General features: G+C 44.8%; 2 protein-coding genes across 2 annotated transcripts in view; one reads left to right on the forward strand and one right to left on the reverse strand.

The window, feature by feature from the left end:
- LOC142582906 (uncharacterized) overlaps window positions 1-21,714 on the forward strand; it is a 197,758-nt gene extending 176,044 nt beyond the window's left edge. The window contains exons 3-4 of the mRNA XM_075693028.1: window positions 14,279-14,603; window positions 19,418-21,714. Of these exons, the coding sequence (XP_075549143.1) occupies window positions 14,279-14,603; window positions 19,418-19,509 (417 nt within the window). The 3' untranslated portion in view covers window positions 19,510-21,714. The remainder of the gene's footprint in view (window positions 1-14,278; window positions 14,604-19,417) is intronic.
- Window positions 1-23,910, reverse strand: part of LOC142582905 (beta-mannosidase-like) — a 301,465-nt gene extending 277,555 nt beyond the window's left edge. The window contains exon 1 of the mRNA XM_075693024.1: window positions 22,591-23,910. The gene's annotated coding sequence lies outside the window, so the exon portion shown is untranslated. The remainder of the gene's footprint in view (window positions 1-22,590) is intronic.
- Between the last annotated feature and the right edge of the window lie 1,005 nt (window positions 23,911-24,915).

Consider the following 24,915-nt stretch of genomic DNA (forward strand, 5'->3'; position numbering starts at 1 on the left):
CGGAATAGCGTCAAGTCAAGTCAAGTCAATTTATTTTAGCATTTCTTTTGTACAAACAGAAGAATGCTAGGACAATCACAAAAAGCTGCTAAGCTGCAGCTTGACTGGGTGCTTGCCCCATTACTTTGCAGAAACAAGAGACAGAAAATACATTTGAGTGAAAAAAAATATTTACAGATTTCTGATGGTCATGTAAAAGTATGGGAAAAAACACAAAGCACATCATATAAAATACTCAAAAATCTGTAGCGACTGCTCTGTTATAGTATGTCACTAAAAAATATATAATGAACAGTAGCCCACATAACAGCAGTCTACAGAAAACGCTAAACACATGACGTAAAATAATTAGAAACCTCTCGGCAAAAAAATTGAACAGAAGTACAACATAAATATTTCAATTCGATGTAGTAGTCTAATCATACAGTCAACGAACAGTCTATATGTATTTAAGAGCACCAGCGATTTAGTAGAAAAGTTTTCCATTTTTTGCGGGTTATGTATGTCGATATTGTCTTTTCCCAGGTCACCTAAAAGGGTAGCTATGCGCTATTTTAACCTGTTTCTTCCATGAAATGTTCTTGAAAAGGTAGCCAGCCAAGCGCTTATATTTCTGAGCATATAGGGTATGTCGGATGGTTTTGTTAAGGTGCATAAAGCAAGAAAGGTGGTTTCGTTTTGCTTAAGACTGTTCTTGTGTTTTAATAGTAGAGTAAAGTCATACAATAGTTGAAATGGAAGTATGCCATATTTTAGAAACAGATCCTTTGTATGCGCATCGTGCACTACATTCGCTATATGACGCAGTGCCCTTTTCTGTAGAGTACACATTTTCTGAATGTTCCTACATGAAGTAGTTCCCCATATAAGACTACAGTAGTTAATGTGAGTTGCAAAGAGAGCGTTATAAAGCAATAATTTAATCTTGTCCGTTAGTACATGACGAAGCCTGGAAAGCAAACCGCACGCTTGTGACAGACTTGCACATACACGCTGTACATGAGCATCCCAGCTTAAGTGTTCGGGGAAGATAACACCTAGTGTTTTAACCTCACTCACAACAGCTATTTTTTCACTCCCTAGGTACAGATCAAGCGAATGGTTAACTGTTTTTTGACAAGGTGCGAATAAAACTGATTTTGTTTTCTTGGTATTGATTTCAAGGGAATCTGCCATACTCCAGGTGTGCATTTTTTGAAGTGTTGAGTTTGCTAAGCAAGAGAGCTCCTGAACATCGTATGCTTGGACGAATATGCTTGAGTCATCGGCAAGAATAATGAACTGCGCATTGTTACTAACTTTTGCGATATCATTTATATATAGGTTAAATAAGATCGGCCCTAATATGCTCCCGTGGGGCACCCCTGCAACAATATCTTCTAAAAAGGAAAGGTAATTCGTGATTGCTACTGCTTGTTTCCTATGCTTTAAGTATGATTGTAAAACCCGCAAGTATGCTTTCTTTTACAACGCATTCCCTGCTTAACTAGCGAGGATTGTCTTTCGAGTCTTGCAGATGGCGCTCAGTCGCTCGTATTAAGAAGAGTACGCTTATTCGCGGTGCAAGCCACCTGCGGGATGCGTCTTGCACTCTTGCATTGCCCAGGAGGCCTGTTGTCGGGCAGTCAAAAACAAGATTCCTTCTCCTCTGGTTACATCATCTCGTATTTGCTGGGGTCGTCTGACCTAACCATGTATGACAAAACCAAATCCCCTTTGCTTTTTATAACTTAACGGTCTGTAATCAGTGTTGCCATTCCAGCTATTTTGTTATTATATTTAGCGACTTCTCTGTTTAGAGACAGAATTTTTTATTTAGCGACCGGAAGCTAGAAAAGCTGCGTCGAAAATGGCCTTCTAGAGCCCAGTTCATTATTCAAAAAGCTACATGTCAGCGGCCGAAACTCGGTCTGATGCATAGGCTCCATGACCACGATGAAGCAAAAGTTTCCTTCACATTGGCAGTCCACATTGTCATTGTGCTTTACAGCACAGTGTTCAATCACAGACTTCATATTATTCTCACAAAATTGACGTTTTTATGTTTTATTGTTATCTACAAAACCAATTTGGGTGGGTTGAAACGCTGCCGGTTCTGAGGCATTACTAAATGCGCTCGACTGAAGCACATTCGCAAGCGTACCAGTTAATTAATTACCAAAATCAACTATGAATAAACTTTATGTTAAGGTCGACTGTATGGTCAGCAAAGATTTCGGAGCGGTTAAACTCGTTCAAGCTAACCTGAAGAAATCGCTCCCGTTTCTCGCGGCTTTCAGACCAATCACTACTTCACGGCGGCTTTTAGCTAGATCAAGGGTAGAAGCGTAGTATTTGTCCTGTAAATCTTGGGTAATTATCACTACCGTGTTAACCACATGCGGTGAAGAATTGAACTCTCCTGCCATGAATGTCGAGAACCAGAAAAACTTACCGACAGTGTAGACTAAATGCTTTGCTAGACAGACAACTTTCTTGTAATTTTCGCATTAACGCCCTTGAAGAATAACTAAACTCAAGAATGAACGTTCTTCGCAACGTAGCAGGTACGACATGGGGAGTGTCGGTTTTATCCCAATTTAAAGTGTGTAATGCACTTATAAAGCAAAAGATAGCATATTCTTCATCTGTTCTGCATGGAATCTCCCGTTCATGTGAAAATAGGCTTCCACGATTAATATCTAGGAGCCTTACAGTATGCGTAAGCTTTCCTCAAACAACCTCAATTGCTTTAGTAATTGCAGACCCACGTCATCCTCGATTTCTTATTACGAGCACGGTTGAAACATGCCGACACTTCTTTCGCGTTTCAATGCAGCGCAAAAGGCTTCCACTAGCAATTGGACCTATTGAGACACACGGGGCTTGGGTCAATACGATGATTAAGGCACACAAAATCTGCTACACTAGAGTTTTGGATCCCATATATCTTCTGCCCTCCATGGCGACTCGTCCACCCGAAAACTGAACTTTCGGTTGAAGGAATTATTCGGAAACGAGACATTGCCTAATGTAGCAGGCACACAACTAGCTTTATAAAACCAGACATACTTTCGATACTCTGGTTATAAAGAGTGTCCCAACTATCATGCACCAGGATTTAATAATATGCAAATGCCACGTAGCTGGACAGAACCAAGGTAATGTTGTTCGCCGTCGCTTGTAGATAGTTAGATTATCTTTTGCATTCCGCCTAATTACATAATTAGTTTATTCAATCGACTTCTAAAATATTACAATTAGATGAAGAGTATCAATGAGAAAATTGTAGAACATGAAAAACTCCCGATACAGCTTTTGTTGCTGAATACGTGCTACATAAAAGTGTTTTCCCAAGCGTGAAAAAAGCCCGCGAATACACGCTAAATTAGGGCGCGACTGGCGGCTCCAGGCATTTTGCGTGACACTCGAGGCACTATGCAAAAAAAATATAATCTGATTGCCTCCAAGCTATGGCGAACGACATTCTCTTGGTTCTGTCCAGCTATGTGGCATCTGAATATTCTTAAGTCTTAGTGCATGATAGTTGGGACACCCTGTATTCAGGCGTCCACAGATAGTTCTTTTCAAACAAATTATTCTACAGCTGCCTTTGTCGTTCCAAAACGGAACTGAATACAAACATTTAGACTGTCTAACATGACATCGTCGACTACAGCAGATCTTTTTGAGATATTGTCTTTGTTACGACACACAAATTCAATGCAAAAAGGGAAACAATAGGTCATTCTTTGGGATACACTGTCAAGCAAGTTAAGAGAATCGTACAATAATGCTCATATGTGTACCTGGCCACTTCAATATCCCTGGGAACGTTGCAGTAGGCAAGGCATCTGAACAAGCGCATGTTAACAACGTCACATCTAGTCTCTCTCTATCACAATGTGAATAGCGGCACATACTAACACAGATCTCAGCCCGTGGTTGCAGAGCGACATGGTTTCATCAGCACTCGAAATCTCCATGTTTATTTCACACTGGCCCTTCTCTTCAGTTTAACAGCCTGTCCACATTGGATACAACCAGAGCCTTTGAAACGTTCACTGACCGTCTGCGGCTTGGTACCACGTAAACAAAGCTTTTTCTACAAAAAATTTAAAGAGCCCATAATCTGGAATGAATTTGTGGCCACGTAGATGAGGATACACAGCATCTTCTGTTGGTACGTCCGTGATACGACACACAAGACAAGATTTAGCACGTGATTTAATGACATTGGACCGCAAGCCCTTTAGCCTCAGGAAGATCTTAGGTCCTCGGCCAACATATTCATTGAAAAGACGAGCATTACTGGTGCTCCAAAGATTTCTAGAAGTGAGCAATGTTATCGGAAACTATTGAGTAGAGTGTTTGTCTGTGATATGCTCACTCTATGTGATTAATTAGACCCGACTTGGACCCATTAAATGTCTGGATTCGTGTACCTTCGTTTGAATCCATCAATATTTTCTTACGTGCCCTTATTTTATTGTAGTTATGTGACTGTACTTTGTGTTGTGTTTGAGTTGACTTTCAGTTTTTTTGTGGTATTAGTGTACTTATGTTAGTGGACCTTGTGTTATGGTGGTTTGAAGTTTACTTTTAGTTTTAATGTTTTTAAGTTCATTCTTTCGTAATATATCTATGCGAAAATATTCATATCTCTATGGGAAAAGGAGTAGCCGGCGCCAATTAAAAGCGACAACATCTCGTAAGTACCGTATGAGAAAACAAATTTGTCCGTCGTCAGGATTGACTCACATCTGTTCTTACGAACAGCTCTGTAGTAAGGACTTGCTCGTGAATTCGCACCCAAGTTCTCGTAACTTTTCTTAAGGAATCAGTTTTCGTTGGCTGATGCCTCGATTTATAGTGCTTTTATCGCATAATCTCTACAAAGGTGCGTGAAGGTGCTGCGCTGCAACTTTTGAACAGAACTTACATCGCAGTTGGGCTCATATTTTGGTTAACTTTGGTTAAATCAGCAAATATCGCCGAGTAAAGGAAATACTATATCGGACTTGTAGGCACTTGTAGGCACAAAAATGTGAAAAGAGGGCCCTTTCTCTAGAAAAGTAAAGTAAACGCTCAGTGGCGATTTAGCGTTAATGCAAGAAAAATGCTTTAGCATTACGTCGGACTTCTTTGAAGTCGTTCAGCACATTTGCAGTGTTGTTCAGGAGCTCACTCGATACACGTCCTGCTTCGCGGAGCGAAGTGCAACCGATGGTGGTCTATACGTATATATATATATATATATATATATATATATATATATATATATATATATATATATATATATATATATATATATATATATATATATATATATATATATATATATATATATATATATATATATATATATATATCAGACCACATAAGGCCGACAGATAGTACAGCCAAGGAGAGCATCGTGGAAAAAATTATTGTGGTTGACGTTGGAATGTACAAAATAATGAAGAAAAGGTAAATGAAACTGGACGAAAAGATAACTTTTCAGCGGTGGAAGCAGTACCCACAATCTCATCTCCACATTACGCGTACGTTGCACTACCGATTGTGCTATGGCGACGGCTATCACCTCGTCCACTAACTTCGTTATGTGTAGTATATCTAGCCCTAGCAGTGTATATATATATATATATATATATATATATATATATATATATATATATATATATATATATATAAAGAGAGAGAGAGAGATAGAGAGAGAGAAAGCAAGCGCAGGAAAGGCAGGGAGATCAACCAGAAGAGCACCCGGTTTTCTACCCTACACTGGGGGTGGGGGAAAGGGGAATAGAAAGAGGAAAAAAGGGAGAGAGTAAGCACTGAATGCGTGTGGGAGAGACACTATACAGAGGGACACTATAAACGGCCTCTTAAGCAGGTGCACTTCAAGTATTACACTAGTGCACGGATCGCTTTTCGTGCCAGTGATGGGTGTGGCCATGGTCCAAGTATCTTTGATTCAGTGAACGGTCTTGAGTCCAGTCGGCGCAAAGTCGCCCGCAGAGAGTGGCGTTGTACATCATAGCGAGGGCAGCTACACAATAGGTGCTGGATGGTTTCCTCGCACCCACGGGAGTCGCACATCGGGCTCTCGGCCATTCCCAAACGATAGGAGTATGTGTTCGTGAACGCCACTCCCAGCCACAAACGGCACAGGAAGGTTGCTTCGCCGCGGGAAAGGCTAGATGGCAGCTGTAGCCGTAGCATGGGCTCCAGTTTACGTAAAATGCCATTGAAGGCGCTTGCAATCCAGAGATCTTGTGAGTTTTTGCGTGCAAGTAGGCGAAGTTCCCTGGCAGCGTCCGACCTCGCCAAAGGTGTTGGACGGGACGCGTCTCGGTATCTTCGTGGGCAGATCATGCAGCCTTGTCTGCTAGGTTATTGCCGTCGATGCCACAGTGAGCAGGAACACATTGAAATATGATGTTGTGCCCTCTTTCCAGAGCATGATGGTGCACTTCCCTGATGTCAGATATCATCTGCTCGTAAGTTCTGCGGTGTAATGCAAACTTGATACTGTGAAGAGCTGGCTTAGAATCACAAAATACAACCCATTTCTCTGTTGGCTCTTCAGTGACATACGTAATAGCGACATGGAGAGCTGCAAGTTCTGCCGACGTAGATGTAGTCGTGCGTGACAATTTGGATCTAACTGTAACCTGCTTAGTTGGAACGACGAATGCGGAAGTTGAGCTGGTAGGTGAGGTCGAACCACCGGTATATATATGTATATGGTCATGATACATCTGGTGGAGTAATAGGAGCGTAAGTTGCTTCAGAGCCGGCGATGGATGATTGGACTTTTTTGTAATTCCAGGAATAGTAAAATTCACTTGAGGCTGTAGCAGGTACCACAGTGGAGATGAAGGCTTCGCCGCTGGTGTAAGAAATGACGGTATGCACTCTTGATGAGCGTTAATCACTCTTGAAAATGTCGATTGAGGTCTCTCTGCTGGTAGGGAGGCCAAATTATGGTCGGGTATCCTTGACAGGTGGCGAATGTGCGCTTTGAGAGAGTCGACAGCTACATGTGTCTGGATCATATGGTCTCCCGCGATGGCAATTGTTGCTGCTGTTGAGGTGCACCGAGGCTGCCCTAAACACGTGCGTAGGGCTTGACCTTGTATGCTCTCCAAAGCGCGAAAGTTCGTCTTGCATGCATTTGACAACACTGGTAGACTGTAACGTAGGAGTCCGAGGAACAGTACCCTGTGCAGCTGCATCATAGAATGGACTGGTGTACCCCAGTTTTTCCCGCAGAGAAATTTGAAGACCTGTGCAGTGGCAGCTAACTTCTTCAGATAGAGGCAGTGAGGGCTCCACGAGAGGTTGCGGTCAACGATTACACCCAGAAAGCGATGCGTCTTAACATAGCATACAGCTTGGCCATTAATTGAAACAGGATACAATGACACTTGTTTGCGCGTAAAGTCAACCAATGAGCATTTTTCAGGAGACACACTGAGGCCTTATTCTCGGAGATAGGACGCCGTCATGGCTGCCGCCCGCTGAAGTCTGGCTCGTACCTGAGGGCGAGTCACCGCAGAGGCCCAGATGCAAATGTCGTCTGCGTATATTGAGACATGAACTGTCTGCGGTAGGTACTCCTCTAGTCCTACCAGGCCGAGGTTAACAAAATAGGGCCTAACACTCCACCCTGCGGCACACCACGGCAGATGTAATGTTCTGAAGTTGGGCCGTCTTCGGTCTCTAGGAGAAAGCACCTCTCTGTCAAATAGTCCCGAAGCCACTGGTACATCCGGCCATCAACTCCAACAGTCTCAAGTGAGTTCAGTATGGCCTCATGGGCGACGTTGTCGTATGCTCCTTATATATCTAGAAAAAGTGCCACTGATAGGCGCTTGAGGCTTTTTTTTTTTTGGACCCAGTTTACGATGCCAATGACATTGTCGATGGACGAGCGACCTCGACAAAAGACCGTCATGGCGTCCGGACAGACGTTGAATCGCTCTAGGTACCATTCCAAGCGGGCAAGAATCATTCTATCCATTACTTTGCAGACGCAGCCCGAAAGCGCCATCGGACGATATGATGAAAGCTCAAGTGGAGACTTTCCAGGTTTCAGAATGGGTATCAAGCGACTAGACTTCCATTGTTTAGGAACGGCACCGTTCTGCCAAGATTCATTGTAGTAGTTGAGCAGCTCTTCACGTGCGTCTTGACCAAGGTGGCATAGGGCATAATACGCGATGCCATCAGGTCCTGGTGACGAAGAACGCCTGCAGGTCGCCAACGCAACATCGAGCTCTTTGAGAGAGAATAGCACGTTCATTTCTTGTACACGTGCCTCAGGGACGTCATTCAGTGTCATCCAGTGGTAATTATGGCCACGGACCCAGCAACGCGTGCATATAAATATTCCGCCACTTGAAGTTCCGAGCAGAGTTGGTAGAGGGCCAGAGCAGCAAAGGGCTTCCTTTGATGCGGAAATGAGCGAAGACCCCTAACCGTTCTCCATATGTGTGAGAGCGATTTTCTGGGATCAAGAGACTGACAGAAAGTTTTCCATCGCTTGTCTTCCAATTTATCCATACGACGCTGGACTTTCTTTTGTGTACGTCATGAAGCCCTCAGATCCAAGACGGACTTCGTGCGCCGATACGTCCTCTCCGCCTGTCGGCGTGCCGCACGCAGCGTCTCCAGTTCCATGTTCAAGTCTGTTCGCCTTGCTGATTTTGTAAGCGAGCAGATGGATGTTTTCAATGCCTCTGCGATTGCATCTGAGATAGTGTGCGAGAGGCCTTCCCGACAAGCGTTATCCATATCCTTTCTAAACTTTCACCAATCAACTGTACGCAAGACAGTAGAAGAGCGTTGCTCAACTCCTCTAATCTTTATACATGTTGGAATATGGTCGCTTCCATGTGTTTCTATTTCCGCAAACCACTGGACACTCGAGGCAAAGCGCCGTGACACCAAAGTTAAGTCCAAACAGCTACTGTAGGTCATGCCTCGCAGAAATGTAGGGCTGCCGTCATTCACACAGCACAAATCATGGTCGGCAGCAAAGGAGGCAAGACTGCTGCCTTTGGATTCAATTTTAGTGCTGCCCCATAGCTGGTGATGCGCATTGAAGTCACCTGTGATAAACCAGGGGCCATTGTTCTTTAGTAATAGTTTCTTCAGTCGTTCGCCGTCGAAGTGACCCGCTGGGGATATGTAGGCTCCAATTAGAGTAAATGACACATTCTTCTTTTGAACATTCAGGCATACATATTGGTTGTCGTCATGAGGCTCTACCGCGTTAGCGACAAATGTAAAGTCCGTGTGGATGTAGATGATTACTTTCGCGCTCGCACTGCATGTGGACGAGACGAAATATTCGTAACCGGGCAGTCTGAGTGGATTTGATGTATTTTGTTCGCAAATGATCAGTATTGGGATGCGATTTGCAAAAATGAATTGACGAAAGTCTGCTATACGGGTCCGCAGACAACTGGCATTCCACTGAAAGATCAACGCACGTTTACCTTCAGTGCGGAAGGGGACTATTGGTCGAGCCATGATGTTTAAAAGATGCTAGCAAGCACTGGATTTAGTGATCCAGTATTTGCAGAGCACCTAGAGCTGCTGGTATTTCCAGCTTGTTCAGTATGATGCGCATTGTATTAATTAGCGATTGCAGCATATCGGCCACCTGCCTGTCTTGGTCGCACAAATCACCGACAGTAGGCGGTGGGGGTTGTCCAGCAAAAGTTTGCTGTGAGTTTATTGGTGGATGCTGAGCCGGCCAAGATTCTGCAGATGTGGTCTTCTCAGTGACCTTGCTCTTCGCGGTCCTTTCCACAGTGTCTGGCCTAGGCGGTAAAGGAGGAGGTGGTGTTGTAGGAAGTGGCATGCGCGTCGGAGAGGCCGCAGCCTTCATTGAGGAGCGCCGGCGACGGGAACGTCGCTTCCTGATTTTATCGGCGGCTTCACGATGCGATCAACGATCTCTCGCCATCTCTTTCAAGATGGCCATTTTCTTCTTGATATGTTGGTATTTCTTCGATGAAGCTTCATGTGAACCACCGCAGTTTGGACATTTCATTACAGTCGCGCCACATTTATCTGCAGCGTGGGGCTCGGCGCAGAGGGGGCATACTGCCTGATTTTCACAGACGCTGCTCACGTGTCCCACTTTCAAGCATGTGCGGCATGAAGAGGCTTCGCAATAAAAGGCCGCACAGCATGTCTGAAGTGTCCCACCTTAACATGCGAGGGTATATATTTACCCTTGAATGCAATTTTTACGCAGCGCGACTTGCCTAGCCGCTTAACATCAACGATGACCTCATAATTGGCTGGCTTGATAAGAATCGGCAAGTCTTTATTAAGTGTGGCAACGTCTACGTCGTAGATAACGCCAGTGACTACGTCAGATCCCAGAGGGATGTAAGAGCGCACCTGAATGCCGTCAAGGTCCGTTACGCTGCGTAGAGTGGTCATAGCAGCCGCATGCTGGACAGCAACTGCCACTAGATTTTTTCGGATGTTCACTTGAACGTCCGATATTTCGTTTCGCACTAGGGCTTCCAGTGACATTGACACAGATTGCCTGTTAAGTAGCTTCATGTTGCCGGGGGGAGGCACGGGCACAAGTATGTATGTATATATGTATATATGTATATATGTATATATATATATGTAAATATGTATATATGTATATATGTATGTATGTATGTATGTATGTATGTATATATGTATGTATGTATATATATATGTATATATGCATATATATATGTATATATGTATATATATATGTATATATGTATATATATATGTATATATGTATATATATATGTATGTATGTATATATGTATATATGTATGTATATATGTATGTATGTATGTATGTACGTACTTATGTAGTGAGTTCCTGAAAAGCCCTTCGCAATGTGGTGAACGCGGTTTAAATCATGGATCTGGGGCCTCAAAGAGAGTGCAACGTAATGCTAAAGCATTCCTCTCACGTATACCACTAAATCGCCAGCGAATTTTCTTGATGTGTCTACTACCATTTATACCAATTATATATATATATATATATATATATATATATATATATATATATATATATATATATATATCCGCCTTTTATAAAAGCATATCCTGCTTCAGAGTACATCCTGCATGGTAAGACGGTATTGTTGGCTGTCGTGATGGTCAACGCGTCGTCCGCTCTGCTTTTTCAAATATTACTGCTCACATTAAGTTATACTTGATCGAACGCCTGCAGCCGACACCAGTGTTGCTCCAAAATACCCCTATCTCTTTCGAGAGAAAGAAAATCGGTGAACTAGTAGGCCGGTGCGCAGGAAACACGTCCTGTTTGCTACCTTACACGTGAGAAATGTGGTAGACGGATGCAAATAGAGACCGAAGCCAAGAGATGTTTCAGTACGCGCACATCCCAAGCTGTACGTTATGTCGATGGACGGCCACATCAGAGTCGATATCAAGAACTGCAGCAGTGACAGCTCTCTGAGCTAGCAACTACGGCCCCGAACAGGGGCACGTGGAGGAGAGCGTCGCTTCCATTCATCACTTGCCTTCCACGGTGGCTTGCTGCTGAGCGTGCGGTAGCAGGTTAGATCCCCGGCCAACGAGGCCGCATTCCTGCGAAGGTTGGCTGCAAAAATGCTAATTTACTTAGCTTTGGGTACACTATAAGGATACGCACCTGCTGACATTTAACAGCAGCAACGAAGTAGTATTGACTGGACTAAATAGGCAGACGTAAGCACCAAGAGATGGTGTCGTACAGTCGTTGTCGCATAAGAAAGGCGGAAACATATACAGAGTTCGCACTACGCCGTGTTTAATAGCCAGAACATTCCTTTAGCATATTTGACCGAATCAATCCATCTGTTAATCAATCATTCAGTCAATCAGTAAGTCCGTAACAACGCTCAAATTATATATATATATATATATATATATATATATATATATATATATATATATATATATATATATATATATATATATATATATATAATTTGAGCGTTGTTAACCTTATGCATTTCAAAAATAATAAGAAACAGAGAAACATTCGTTGCGTTAACATCAAGTTCGGGGTTGCGGCTTGTTTCCCAGACGCTTTCTTACGCGTAGTCCATGTAAGGCCATATATATATATATATATATATATATATATATATATATATATATATATATATATATATAGCATAAGCTTAACAACGCTCAAATTGAAAAAGCGTCTTTACGTGCACACAAAGTAATGCCAAATGTGCCCGTGCCGTGACCCACGCACCTGTCTAGCTCCTCTCACTTCTAATCCTGGCCCTGATGCCGTGCATAAACGTGACGGAGGTTGAGCACAGTCTGAACTACGTGGCTGGCGATGAATATTTTTTTTTCAAGCGATACACGTGCCAGCTAGGTGCACCGTACAAAGCGTTCTCTTCCAACACGCTCCGTCAACACAGGCATTTGACTCTTCCAGGGAGAGGCTTCTGCGAACTGAAAGCGGAGGCGACGACGCTGACGGGTATCATGCAAAATACGGAACACGGGCGTGAGAGGCTGGTCAAAATATTCCCTCGTCCACGTGTCGACCAAACTTGTTTTCGACGCGATCTGCGGCGGGGGCGACGAAATGCGTGAAAAGAAAGTGGAAAGCGGGAGTGAGCAAAATAAGAAAAAAAAATATATGAAAAATAAAGGGAGAGATACAGCGAGGAAAGCAAGTCAAGAAAGATAAGTCTTTGAGTAAATATTAAAAGAAAGGTTGTAGAGCACGGCTCTGTCGACGGATCTTTGCACGGGGAGTGCGAGCAGTTATTGCGGGAGTGCGTACATATTTATCGGACGCCGTCCGAGCACGGCGTATAGATGAGGTCTTTGAGAGCGGTCTCTGGTCTGTTCTGCGTGCCGGGGCGACATTTTTTTTTTTTTGACTCTCAGAGCTCACTGTCCTCTACACGTGCTGGACTGCTTGCCGAAGCTGGAACTACACGAGGTGTTTCCAATTTGCTAAAGGACTCTCTCGCGAACACGAGCTGGCTGAATCCCGACGAGGTGTGATGACGCGATGGTTTTGGCGTCGCACGTTGTCTCTGAGTGGTAAATTTGATAGAAAAGAAAAAAAAGGGGGGGCGGGACGCGTCCGAAAATAGTAAGAGTCATTTAAAGCCACCAAAGTGGTCCTTGGGCTATAAATATACGACGAGGCCTGACGTGGAGCTGTAGCCTTAAATTTCATGTTTTTCGCAGCTAGTAGTTATACGCTATAGCTCTAGCACTTGTCATGCTCGCTCGTCAAGACACCACGGGCTTTCACATTTGACGTAAATACTGACGATTGGAAGTGCGCAGTGGCGTTCCCTTGTTGCGCGAATAGAATAATAAGTGTGTGCTGGTAATGAAAAAGGCGGGGCTACTAAAGCACGAGCGGAATTCGCGTTGTGCATATTCACCATCTAGCGCACAGGCCAATAGCCGTACACTGGAAGGAGTTGTCTTACCCCATGGACGAATGTAGAACGCCCTATTTCCGACCAAAGATAGCTTACATCGCTCCGTACTTATTGTTATGTTCTCCGCTAGAACTCACCAAGGACGATGAGCAAGGATGTTGAAACTTAGAAAGCTAGTTCAGACAGTCAGAGACTTTATATTATGCAGAAGCACATAAACGTAGCATCTTTCTCTCTCTCTCTCTCTCTCTCTCTCTCTCTCTCTCTCTCTCTAAATATCTCGCTAAAGACGCAGAATATCGCCAGCTCAACCAGCCTATTTAAAGAAAGCCTAGTTGAAAATAAGAAACTACGGGAGTATTCCACATCAAAATGCTTGTAGAATGAGTGAGTGAATGATATGCAGACGAAACGAATCAAGTGAACTTGCAAACAAAGATTGGAGTTCGAGGTCACGAGTTCCATTCCTGGCTGCGGCGTCCGCACTTCGATAGAGGCGAAATGCGAAAGCTCTCGTGTGTTTGGATTTAGGTGCTCGTTAAAAAACATCCCCCCCCCCCCATGGTGGTCAAAATTATCAATTATTCCGCAGCCCTCTAGCACGGCTTTTCTTATAGCCCCAGAGTTGCTTTGGGAGGCTAAACCCCACAAATCAAATCAAAAGACGCTACGCGCAATAAAGACACAAAAAACTATATATGCTGATGTAAGTCAGACCTTTTGTAAACGGAACCCTGAACCTGGTTGACTTTATTTTCTTTCATCACCTTCGATCCGCTACTTAGCCCGTAAGTGCTCTCGGAATGAACCACCGGTAACGCCTCTTCCCCCTATACTTCGCAGAGTTCCGAGGTGGCCAGCGGCGGCGGCGGCGGCGGCAGGCAGCTGGGCGACGTGCTCCTGGAGGAGCAGCTGTCGTGGGGCGAGGGCCCCGACGAAGAGCTGGACGAGGCGGCGGCGGAGACCAAGCGCGCATTCCATGCCATGCGGGGCAAGAAAGACGACGACGCCTGGGACTCGGAGGACAAGCGCGCCTTCCACGCCATGCGCGGCAAGCGGCTCCTGGCGCCGGCCAGCGTGGACTCCTTCATCGCACAGCTGCGCCGCGCCGTGCTCCAGGGCAAACGCGGCTCCGGGTTCTTCGGCATGCGCGGGAAGAGGCAGATGCGTGAGTGCCCTCTCTTTTTCGACTCTATAGCCACCTCGCACGGTTCGCAGCCACGGCTGTATACTCCAAGGTCTCGAGCATGCATGCCGCAGGGACATGGCACGAGGTCTTTCTTGTCGCGCCCGCGACAATTTCGCACGTATCATCGAAGGGGGCCACGTGCTAGGGCGCGGTATATATGGTGATGAGTACTTACTCCAAAAGCGTAATGTTACGAGACAGAAAGAGAGTGGTGTGGATCAGAGAGCAAATGGGGATAGCCGATATTCCAGTTGACATGAAGAGAAAAAAAAATGGAGCTGGGCTGGCCATGTGATGCGTAGAGCAGATAACTAGGGAACCATTAGAGTGACAGAATGGGTGCCTAGAGAAGGGAAGCGCAGTCAAGGACGACAAAAAATTATGCTGAGTGATCAAATTAGGAAATTTGCTGGCGAAAGCTGGAATCAGCTAGCGCAAGACATGGGTAATTGAAGATCACTCGAAGTGGCATTGATGCTGCCATGGACATAAAAACAGCGTGATTATTATTATTATTATTATTATTATTATTATTATTATTATTATTATTATTATTATTATTATTATTATTATTATTATTATTATTATTATTATTATTATTATTATTATTATTATTATTATTCCAAAGGGTTGGAAATAATATCTTTCAGTTGCAAGTGAGCGAGCTATAAAAGTGCCCCTTCTTTTGAGTCGTGTGATTATTGCACTATCTACCTGCAAGCAAGCCATACGAACTCGCCCAATCTTGAACTTTTAACCTAACGAACGAGGATGCTGTGAGCTTGCTTTCAACGAATACGTCCAGAGGAGAGATACTGGATAGCGGGGAATGCCATCTGCCGTATACACCACTATTGCAAGAAAGAAAGCCAACATTTCTTTAACCAGCGAAATCAAAATGGACAGAGGAGAGGACGAATGAATGAATTGTACGATCTTACGTGCGAAAACCACGATTTGATTATGAGGCACGCCGTAGTGGGGGACTCCGGATTAATTTTTACCATCAGGGGATCTTTAACGTGCCCCCAATGCACGGAACACGGGCGTTTTTGTATTTGGCCCCCACCGACATGCGGCCGCTGTAGCCGGGACTCGATCCCGCGACCCCGTGCTTAACGACGCAACACCATAGCCGCTAAGCCACTGCGGTGGGTCAGAGGAGAGGATGCGGCAGCAGTTAGTTCGAGGATGAGCTGCGTGTGTGTTGTCCTTGCATCCGTGTTGGTTAAGGTGGTTAAAGAGATTAGTCCAGTTTTAGTACGCTGTTGGAAAAAGCTTAAACCAGCTGAACCACCACATCAGATACGAACAGAAGACACCATAGATGTGATGTCTCACGTGTCTTGTGTTTCTGTCGGTTCCGCTGGTCTATAAGTTTTTCAAGATGCACTATTTGGACAAATGTTAGGCCTTTACAACGCAGTTATCTCACTGTGAGCGCGCAACGGGACTCCTCTACTTCACAAAGGGAGCAGTTAGAGCTAGGTCGACAACGATCTACGATATGATATATGTGGCGTCGCAGTTTTACTCAAAGTGTCCTTTCGCTACGCTCCAATATACAATTTCACTGAAAATGGTGTGAATGCGAGTTAGTTGGTGCGAAGCCATCGGTGAAAAACAGCGCGAAACAAGTACGGACAAGGAAGCGACACAGGAAAAGCTGTGTTTGCCAACCAATTTGGTTTAGCGTGCATACACTGTAAAATATTTTACACCCTAAGAAGTGAGAAAAGGGTGTAAATGTGTCTATAACTCACACCATAAGGGTGTCCGTTATACAGATAACACCCTAAGGGTGTGAGTTATATACACATTTACACCCTTTTTTCACTTTTAGGGTGTAAATTATTTTACAGTGTACACCGATATACGTGTAGGTCATTTCTGATAAATGAACCTGAGAAGGCGGAACAACGATATCTGACACCGGCCATTTCGTGAAAATTTGTTCAAACAAAAGAAAAAAACAACAGGAGGTATAATGTGCCACCGTGGAAAGATGCCCGCCTGACCGACTCCAAATCGCATTCACGCTGCAAGGGGTGCACGACCAGCCAGAATGGCGCTAGTCGTACTCGCTTGCGAAGCATGGAGCGCAAGTCGCGAAACAATGGACTTTAATTTTTTTCCGAGAATGCAGACGCGTATATTCAGACGCGGTGTGATCCGTGGCAAAAGAAAAAAAAAGATCACAATGACCACAGTGCAATAACAGTGCATGACAATCTCACCGCGATGGCTAACAAGCGCACCTGCAGTTAGGCAGAACATGGTGGCCTCATTTTCATGTATGGCTGGTAGTTGCAGCTTTGCGTAGAGAAGTCTATAAATTAATTGTTTTCGGCCTGTTTTCACTCGATGGTGATTTCCTCTGGTTTTTCAGAATCTCTCCGACATCTTTTTTCATCGCTCTTTATCGTCGCTATCGTTTGGGCCAAAAACTTTGATTGCTGAATGTTTTTCTCAGTATGGTTTTTTTCTTTCGAGCAGTTTACTTATACCAGTAAATAATATTTAAAAATGACGCGCTCAAGCATTGCGAGTGTCTCGAAGAAAATAAACACAAGCTTAAGCTGTACCAAATGGTTATGCAGTGTTACCTCTGGATTTCCCACTGATTAATGGGCAGTAATGATAGAGACATGAAAGCAATAATAAATTCCTGATGGTTAACCAAAACACACACACCAAAAATTTGGTTTTCGACCCAACGCTGGGAGTGGGGATGAAGAAGTAGAAAGATAAGAAGGAAAAATAGAGCCAGGGAGCCCATAAACACGATCACTGCTCACATAAGATACCCACGTTTTCGCATTGCTTTGCACACGCAGCAATAAGTGGCCATGATTAGCTTTCGCTTAGTAATGACCTTCGCCACGTCAAGTGGCAATCTCCGTTTCTCCCACAAGGCTGACGCCTCCCGCATTCATTAAAAGCTCCTCGTTGTTAACCAAGCATGCCTGTTTATCTCAGTCTCCACGCTCTTCTTTGTGGGTGCTCACCTTTGTTCGGCAAAACGCAAGCGCCCGTTCCCTGGGCAACTCCCGATTTGGCCTCGACATCAAACATCCTTTCCCTCGGGTCACCTACGTGATGTTTGACTTTGTTCTCATAAGGTGGTCGCGCGCCAGAGCCAAGCAACGAGCCAGCGCTGATCGATTTGCCCAGCTTGCGTAGCTGCGATATTGCGAGGAAATGCATTCTATTGTTCAAACGCTGCGAGCATGTGCTACGTTTGGTCCGAGCACAATGGTGCGTACGTCGTCGCCTCCAGAGTTCGTTGTCGAGACAAGCTGCGATGAGCCAACATAGCGGGATGGAAAGCAAACATAAGCGAAGAATACGGTAACGCAGGTAGATTGTTCACGCTTCAGCGACCTCGCTGCATACACGGACACGCTCTACAGGAAAGAAAGCTCAAACTAGCGCGCGGTAAGCGCGAGTCGCACGCGAAATGCTAGGCGGCCACAACTGTGTTTGACTTGAAGGCATGACCTGGGTTTTAGCGTTTCCTCTGGAGATCACTTTCACGATTCAATTCTTGTTCGCTAGCGGTGTGAATCAGCTCCCTCTACCTTTCTGGCAACCTTACAAGAGGGAAATGTAAGCGTTACTTGAAATTATGTTGCTACGAAATCATGCTGCAAAATTATCACGGTGATTTCCGTCATTTTTCTAAAAAAAGAAAAGACATCCAGCGCCACAGAGGGTGCCTTTACAGGCCGCCATTGTTGTCAAGCCCTTTGGAATTCTCTATTAATTGGTTTACTCATTTGAAAGAGGCCAACACACGCCAACAAACCCTTCTCTTTTTTTCTAACGGTGCGAGTTTACGGGGTTGCTTACTTCGTTTGTGTTAGTAGGAAGAACAGGAGGAGGAAATAAACAGAGAAGGCAGGGATGTTAACCAGAAATGCGCCTGGTTGGCTACCCTATTCTAGGGGACGGGAAAGGGAGAATAGAGAGATAAGATAGAGAAAGGGAGGGGAGGAAAGCCGACGTTACACGCGCTCATCCAAAGAACGCATCAATTTCAACTAGCCCGGCTTCCGCTCTACTGAAACAACCAAGAAATTATATTATTGCAGAGACGCAGGCTGACATCAAGTGCCGCCAAGCGAGCAAGGTGAAAAAAAAACGTAGGATTTACTCGCAAAAAAATACAAAACTATACTTGGAATCATGGCAAGTTTCACGTGCTGTGTGTTCAAATGATAGCTTATGGACTGGTGTAATAATAGAACTTTCCAATAAGTATACAGGCGCTCTCCCTGCGCGTTACACGACTCTCAAGCGTGAACCTCGGTTTCATGAGACAGATTTTGGGGGCAAGCAAACAAACAAACGCAAGCGAACTTTCGGAGGCCTTTCACACGTCGCCTTTACCTCTGAAAGCGAGATTTAGATTTTTGTTCATGTATTTCGCCATGATGCACTTGTGCACGTGTTCATTTTTGTGTATATGTTTCTGGCCTTCTATAGGGGCTGTAATAAATCAATTATGAGTGTCCCACCCATGCAGTCCTGTCTTCAGTTCCATTTTTCGTGCCTGTCTTACTTGTACCACAATGGCTTCCGCAAGTATAAAAAAACTTGTCTAAGAGCGGTTTTTTTTTTCTGAGTACAATTTAGCGTAAAAGCTATTTTGCTCAGAAAAAAATAACTCAAGGAACACTTTTTTTTGGTAGCCCATTTAAGAGACACTATGGGATTCCTTATTCAAGTTCTGCCGTTGCTGACTGCCGAAAAACATCCTTCTTTTCTTTTTTTTTTGTACTGCGGCGCAGGTAGCGGCCACAAGAGTTCGAGGACAAAGTTCGTCGCCTCGCGAGGTCGAAGGTCGGCCTCGGGCGAGCCTCCAGCCGAGGCCTTCTTCTAGGAGTTCTCCCCGCCTCCACGTCCTCTTCCTTACCCTCAAGTCCCGGCGCATTCCACCGTACCGCCGCAGCCGTCTCTCGCCCGCGCAATCAAGCACGTACGCCGCCCCGGACGCCAGGACTCGGCAAAAAGCCCTCGCGCAATCGCCCTTCCCCACGCCACTTCGGAACGACCGCCGACGACGACATCGGAGACATCCAAGAAGCCGTCCTTCTCGAGCGAAGAAGAAGGCGTACAGTGCGCCCGAAACGGCGACGTCGCAACCGGGATGATTGTCACCGCCGTGGGTTTGGCGCACCGCTGGGCCTACTCGATGGCTGTCACGTGTATGCCAAGGAGGGCACAGGCAGAGCGCTGTTCGTTTCCATTTTGGGGGGTTTTAGACCCGCTTGCGTGATCTCCTTTGTGCTTCATCCTGTTTTAGTATTGCCCTACCTCGCTGGTAGTTTTGGCGGCTGGAATTCACCTGTGGTGGGCCTTTGTGCAAACAACGCGTTTACCCAACAATTATTGATTTGTTAATGTATGTATACAGGCGTTCACACGGAAAGTTGTCCTTTTTTCTCTCGATGAATAAAAGGGCAACCAGGAAAGCAAAGGTTCCTCCTGCGCCTGTTTTAAGCGATATAGGCGCTGAACGGCTGATATTCCAGGCGGCCTGCCCTGGCCACATGGTAATTTGTTTCACTGTAAATTCATGTTTCAAAAAAAAGGAAAGTGTAAACGGCTGCGTCACATTTCCAGGTGACCTGCACACATCAGCCGAGCAATCATCAAGCCGGTCGTTTAGCGCCTCGTGAAGGTTTAAATAACGTATAAAAACATATAACAGATGCGAAATGCGTCTAAGTCAGTTCTAGCAGCTGCTTTCTGTGTTGCGTAAATTAGAGCAACGTGCAACGTAGCGCCACTTGCCTGTGATATCGCGGTGGCGACACAGCTTTATCATGGCTAGTGGCTCACTGGCCCAGAGCGGCCAATACGTTGGGTTCAGGAAGTGTCCACCAGACCAGCCAATAAAGAAGTGTAAGGCTTGCGGAGGCGTGTCGAATAAATATAGAACGTGTACCGGCTAAACTTCCATACATTTTACGCGCATTAAATCAGCTGGCGTGGTGTCACAATAATATACCTGTTACTAAAAGCTAAAGCAGTAAAACGTGTGCAGCGCCTGGTGGCCCCTGCCATAACATCACGCCTTGTAATGTTTCTTAACATGCAGTTCCTCCAGCACAATAAGGACTGTACATCAGCAAGCCGAGTTCAGTGGCACGACCATCGTCCACAGAAAGCTTCCATTAGTGCGAGCACTGAGCGTCACCTTAATTATGTGTCAAGAAATTTATGTGTCAAAAAAATTATAAATTATGGCCGGATCAACCGAAAGTAACGTTACTTTTTTTTCGAGGAAGCGGGGTGTCGCACTTCCGGCACATCGCTATCATAAATAATGAAAGCCGTAACTAGATCAAAACAAAAATAAAGGTAATTCTCGCCTTGTTCTAAAACGGAAAACAGGTCTTCTGCAGGCGAGCATATCTAAGGACCGTAACAAAAGGACTTATGTGTGCAGGCATAACTAGCCACAGAAATTATGCTTTTAACCAAGCATGCTTCTTGCGTGTGAGCATACGAGAATGTTTTATCTAATATAATAAACCCTTGTTCCAAAAACTACTTTTTGAGCAGATTGACAAAAGATGCAGGCAAGACAAATAAATAGTTGTAGCATGCTAAAGAAGGCTGGAGGCTTTATCATGTTGAAGCATACGATGACCATCATCTCAATCCGGCAACTGGTAAGCGACTGACACGGTGCTGGTCACTGCGTGCTTTGTAAGTTGGTATCGTAAATGGTGGTAAAGAGAAGGCGATTTAGAACTTTGAGGCTTGAGCGCTTCTATGACACTATTCCATTGGCGCTTTCACGACGCCCTGAACTACCGGCAGGTCAAGCAATTAACTAACGGTCTTAAATTCAACAACGATGCCATGAGCTGTGTACAAATAAATTATTCTGTTCGTGGTGGCGTTATGGATTAACCAAAGCTAAGCTGTTTTCGAAACTACTGTTGCAGAGTGAGCGATAAAAAGAACAGACTTATTGCTTGAGGATGACAACTATCACGCAGGTGCCAATAAATAAAAAAATAATAATGATGGCGTGGGTTGATGCAGTGCGACTAAAATAAAAGAAGAAAGCATTTTCGTTTCACGTGCCCATCACTTCTTCCCGAGAAGCAGCTACGACGAGGCTCTCTGATGTCGTACGGCGAGAAGTTTACAAAAACTGACAATCGAACGAACGATAGAAGGCCTATACAGATATACACACAGCGCTGTTCATATAATCTTTGTGCAGCAGAACAGATAATCTTTATGAATTGTCGAAAAATCAAGTTTTCATCGTTTAGAACAGAAACGTCAACCTTTTCTCCTTCTGGCACGTCATTCTATCTTCGTGTGCCTGCTTTTCATTTTTTTTTTTTATTTCTTTAGCATTCACGCAAGCCCTCCGGTTTCGCAACACCCACGTGTTAATGTACCAGATAAAAATAAGTATGGAATGTATCCTTCGCGCACAGAGTTTCAGCTGAAACTCTCTTACATTTTATTCCGCAATTTCTTTGCAGTTTACTGGGTGACAGAGTATGACGCCAAGCTATCTTCATCCAAAGTGATACCTATATGCCACACCAACGTAAAATTCCTCAACCTCTTCGAACGTGAGAAAGCTTTGTAATAGTGCGGCTGGGACAAGCCACAATATTGGCAGCCGCCATGCGTTCGTCCAACAGTGGTACTGTCACGTACAATCGTCTTTGCGAAAAGTACAGCGGACTCAGTCCCCGGATGGGATGACGCGAGATTAGGGGTTCTGCAACGTTAGGCAGCGCTGTTCAGACGGGCGAGGAATAAGAGGAACTGGGTGAAGAAAATTTTTAAGCCGCTATTGACGAGGCTAACTATCTCGATATCATTCTCGTTCTTCCTTTCTTTTTCTTTTTTTTTTTTTGAAACATGCCTCAAGCATGCAGGGATACTCAGACGCTGACCGAGACAGAGTCGAACATGTTCTCACCGTTGGATGAAGGCAGATATCGGAACCGTCAAACCTCGCGTCCTCTTCCAACCCAGTGAAGTCAACCTCGAAGATTACTCCCTCGCCAGTTACCCAACTTCCCTCTCTCTCACACACAGACACCTTTGAAAACACAAACGTCGCTCGCCACGTTTTGACGCGCGTATTTCACTTCACCGCCGCGAAGACGGCGCTTATCCGTACGGGGCCCCCATTGTTCCTCGGTACGCGAACAGAAGCTCGATAAAAGCATTGTTGGCGTCGGTTACTTAACAATGCCGGGATCGAAGCTGCCGCTGTCTAGGGTTTATCGGCATCGCGCGGCTTGCGGCGTTCGCTTTTCAAGCGTGCCAGTAATGGCAGTCAGTCTCGAAAGTTATGGACCGGCTCGGTTGTCCGAGTTGATGGCATCGAAAAGCGAGCCGCCACAACAGCATGACACGCTCAATCAGTGTTCCGCTAATCGTGCCGACCCGCTGTGTTTCGGCTTTGCTTCGCGAAAGCCGCAGCCGTATCGCTCCTTTATGGAGCATATTTTCAACGCAAACAGCCGAGCTTGTACGCTCACAGACTGAGAGCGTGCGTAAGTACGCTTTTGTTCTGTCGCGTCCTCGTGCTCCACAATCTGCGTTTATGGTTTAAGCAAGATCCTCGTGGTCATTTGTAAAAGCAGGAAGTAGTTAACCCCGCATTATTTACTATGAAATAGACTTGAGCGTTACCGTGACTTCGTTTTTTTCTTTTTATGCACTGCATTGCATCGATCCGCATTAACTAAGGTCCGTTCAGGCCGGTTCCGGAGATGAATGCAGCCGTTAATATCAATGTATTTTTGCTGAAGACCTTTGAGTACTTCCACTCTCCCCAATTGGCTCATAATAAAAACGTGTACTGATTCTAAAGTCTCTTCAACTTCATACTTCACAGGCTTAAGTAACTGGCTCCATAGGCAGAAGTGAATCTATATACTGACCGCCGTAGAAACGTTCTGACTGTCGCAGTTTTCGTAATCGCTAATTACGTCGTTTCCGTTGACATTCGTATCAGCGCCCTCAACCCACAAAAATCACTCCAGAAAAGTTAGCGTATTGCGCAATTTGTTGCGAGAGTAAATCGGGGAGGGTTCTCGCCCGTGACCCGCATTTATGCGGCAATATTCATCGAGTGGTTAAGTAAGCTCTTTCCATTGAATTGGAGGGAGCTGTTGCTGGACTTTCGGCTCGATACTCAGAAACGGCGTCGAAAAATTCTTAAGGCAGCTCTAATTGAACAAGCTGATTAGTGTTCGTCTTGCTAAACTTCTTACAAACAAAACCAAATAATAATGATGATAATAATAATAATAGCGGAACCAAAAGAAGAAAGCGATTCTGCATCCAAGCGTCAATGGACTTCTACCGATGGTACCTTGCAGTGGCGCCATCTCTGCGTTGAGAGTAAGACTAACGTCATCATAAATCCCGCAGTCTGAAAAAAGAGCGCCGCGTTTGAGTTAGAGGTCCGACAATACTCATGATACGAGCGGCGAACACACTTTCCAAAAACACGCGGAAAGAGTTCAGTGATACTATTTTTGGAGCGAGCAAAAGCATCGTCGGACAAAAAAAGCTTACAGTTTCTTTCTGCGGAAGTACCCAGACTTTCACACTCTTGATCACGCAAGGCACGCTAGAAATCAGACGCGCATGTTGTACATACGTCCACTTTGAAAGCTCACTATAGCATATTTATTTGCTGCTACTGCACCACAAATGCCACCAAAACATACCAAACATGCCGAGGCAAGCGGCACTTTCGGACGTTGCCATGCCACATATATTTGTGGAAACAAGCATTGTCAACTTAAACGTGGAAAGAAAAATTGCAATTCTTTTCGGCACACTGCTTTCTATGCGTGTTCGTGCTGCAGTGGTTAATCATACTGCGTAAAAATTTGCTGTTTGTTTCACAGCTAAAAGCTCTTGCCACGATATAGTCATTTTATGTCGTCTAAGCGTCTTGTTATTGTGTCTGTTATTGTGACATCCAGAAGAAAAGGTTTCGCAATAATGTGCACCATGTGGCCTCTTATTCTTAAGATGACAAAGATTCATAATTTGAAAATCAAGCCTTTTTTTTCTTTTTTTTTTCATTCATCGAGCCGCAAAGTTGTGTTACCTGTATTCTCGAGCACAATGTGTGCGCAATTACAGTGTTTCGTTGTTGTTTGTTTTTCTGCACATTTCGTGTTTAAAGAGTTTTGTCGTGGTGCACAATTACATTTTTCCCCTTTGTTTCGTCCATGTCGCTGAGCAGACGGGTACCACGTGACCACCGTGAGGGTAG

Source organism: Dermacentor variabilis, chromosome 5 (assembly GCF_050947875.1).
Source record: "Dermacentor variabilis isolate Ectoservices chromosome 5, ASM5094787v1, whole genome shotgun sequence".
NCBI lineage: Eukaryota > Metazoa > Arthropoda > Arachnida > Ixodida > Ixodidae > Dermacentor > Dermacentor variabilis.